Raw genomic sequence first — 2,353 nt, forward strand, 5'->3', positions numbered from 1 at the left:
TTATTTGATACCTTTCCTAAACATCCAATTATTATATAATAATAACGAATCAAAACTTCACGTTTATTTTTGGGTGCCTTAAACAAAAATATTAAATTCAAATCACCAAAGGAGAATAAAAACAAAAGACAGAACTTAAAAAAGGCGTTAGGTATGATCTTAAAATAGGAAAAGCGATGCTTACTTGTTAAGTATGCGAAGAATGAATAAAAATGAGTCATTTCACACCTAGTATTCACACATGCTTTAAACATGGAATTCCTCGATTGAACAAAAGGAATGTTAAAACGGTGGTTTATTCACAAGATAAATCAAATGAAATGACCAAACATATACCAAAAAAAGGACAGAATTTGAGAAACTTGTCAAGTTTGCTAGCAACTTCCGTTAACTTTTCCTCTCTTCTTGTTACTAGAGAATTAAATTGCTAAGCTCCAGGTTGTGTACAGTGAAAGAGAGCATAATATAATGGTCTGCTCAATTACATCTAATGTTAAAGAATATTATTTTTGGTTTTGTTATATTTACATATTTTTTTATTTTTTCATATATTTTAATTCTGATCACTGCAGATTATAAGGACGTGTTTTATACTGTCGATTTTACAATAAACGGCTGCGATGGACTAACATGTCGCTATCAGGTTGTACGAAAGGTCTGTTTTGGAGCCAGAATAGCCGCTACCAGATTATAGAGTATGTTCTGAAATGTTGATGTTCAAAAATGTTTTACAGTCAAATCCAAAAATCTATACACTTCATTTTTTTTAAGATCGAAGAAAGAAAGGTATCTAGACTGTCAAAGTTGTTTGAATCTCACTTTTTATTATTGTACTTTCAGAAAATTTGAAAGAATTAAAGAGGTGACACTAATGCTTAAAATTGATGGCTGTTAATTTTAATTATAATTTATCAGGAAAAAAAAAATTCTTATAATTTTTGCAGTTTAAAATATTACTCATAATTATGTTTTGTATTTATATATATATTGAAAACTGTTTTAATATAACTGATTGATATATCTATTGTTAAGTACATGAAATTTTCATAATTCATGATGATAACTTGAAGAAAATCTTAATAAACTGTGTGAACAATTTTTTTTTTCAGCATCTTCACATAAAAAATTGAAAATACATTGTAATATTAGAATTGATGTAACTGAAGATATATCACAGGGAATCCTGAGTGGCAAAAAAAATTTAAAAATTGTTACTGTTTTGACGTCCACGTGGCAAAATTGCCAACATGGACAAAAATGCTTTATCTGTGGCCACAAATTAGTTTTTCCTAATTGTCCAAATCGGCTCATAATTCAGAAATTCCACAAGTGCGATGCGTCAAAGAATTTAGACCCCTTCTCGCCTGTTGGTGACGTCAGTTCCGACGTAGCTGCATCATCAGACAGGAGTTCGTCCAAATTCAGCAACTGATTGCTGTCGGAATGCAGAAACAAAGATTCCCCCAACACAAAATCAAGGTCCTCCGACATCAATAGACTGTCACTTAACGTCTGCATTTCCGACGGAGTGGAAGAAATTGGCGGCGAAAATGGCTTCTCCGACAAGGCGCTGCTATTATTTTTGCAGGTGGAGGGGATTTGGCCCCGCGCATATTTGGCGGCGGCGGCCTGAATCTGCTGACGGGAAAGTGACGAAGCCGACGGAATGGCGGGTATGGTGTCGGGAAAATTGAGATTGGCGTGAGGTCCTCTCAGACAATAAATGGCGGCGTCGAAAGCACGGGCTGCCTGTTCAGCCGTGTCATAAGATCCCAGCCAAATTTTAGATCGGGAATTGGGCATTCTCACTTCTGAAACCCATTTTCCCCATTTTCTCTTCCGAATTCCCTTAAATTTCATGCTCTTTTCTCCGTGATTGTCTGGAGGTGGAATTCGGGCGGGCTCTTGTTTGACGGGTGTGCTCATTTTGTTCAGGCAAAATGTAAGATATGAAGAAGTAGTATAATTTTCAGTATCCTATTGGGCGCTGGAAATGGCGAAGGTAAGGTATTTTGTGTAAGATGTGAAGAATGTAAAAAGTCGGAAGAATGTTAAGCTGCGTGTTGAGGAAAAAGTGAGAAATGAGAATGAAGAATATATAGGTAACGCCGCAAATATGTTGACTGTTAAAGGAAATGTGTGTGAAGAGCGTTGAACGTTTCTTAACCGAGGGTTTCTAGATGCTTTATTAATAAAGTGGCACTATTGAAATGAAGGCTGAGGCTTTTAAACGTGTCATGGAATTGCTTTTGGTTGTCATCCATCTAAAAACCAAACTGTCCTTTCCAAAGTTTTGGAAAAGATTTTCATCAAATTGAGTACAAGTTATAGATATTATATTGAATGTTAAACA

General features: G+C 35.1%; 1 protein-coding gene across 1 annotated transcript; it reads right to left on the reverse strand.

Annotated features, from left to right (window-relative positions):
* Positions 1–1,076: 1,076 nt before the first annotated feature.
* LOC131054868 (ethylene-responsive transcription factor ERF017-like) lies at positions 1,077–2,069 on the reverse strand. Its single transcript, XM_057989504.2, has one exon. The coding sequence runs from the start codon at positions 1,924–1,926 to the stop codon at positions 1,315–1,317; it is 612 nt and encodes a 203-aa protein (XP_057845487.2). The 5' UTR covers positions 1,927–2,069; the 3' UTR covers positions 1,077–1,314.
* Between the last annotated feature and the right edge of the window lie 284 nt (positions 2,070–2,353).

The sequence above is a fragment of the Cryptomeria japonica genome, chromosome 2, assembly GCF_030272615.1.
Source record: "Cryptomeria japonica chromosome 2, Sugi_1.0, whole genome shotgun sequence".
Taxonomy (NCBI): domain Eukaryota; kingdom Viridiplantae; phylum Streptophyta; class Pinopsida; order Cupressales; family Cupressaceae; genus Cryptomeria; species Cryptomeria japonica.

Coding starts and splice junctions, on each gene's coding strand:
- LOC131054868 (XM_057989504.2), bottom strand. CDS start 1,926: ATGAGCACACCCGTCAAACAAGAGCCCGCCCGAATTCCACCTCCAGAC.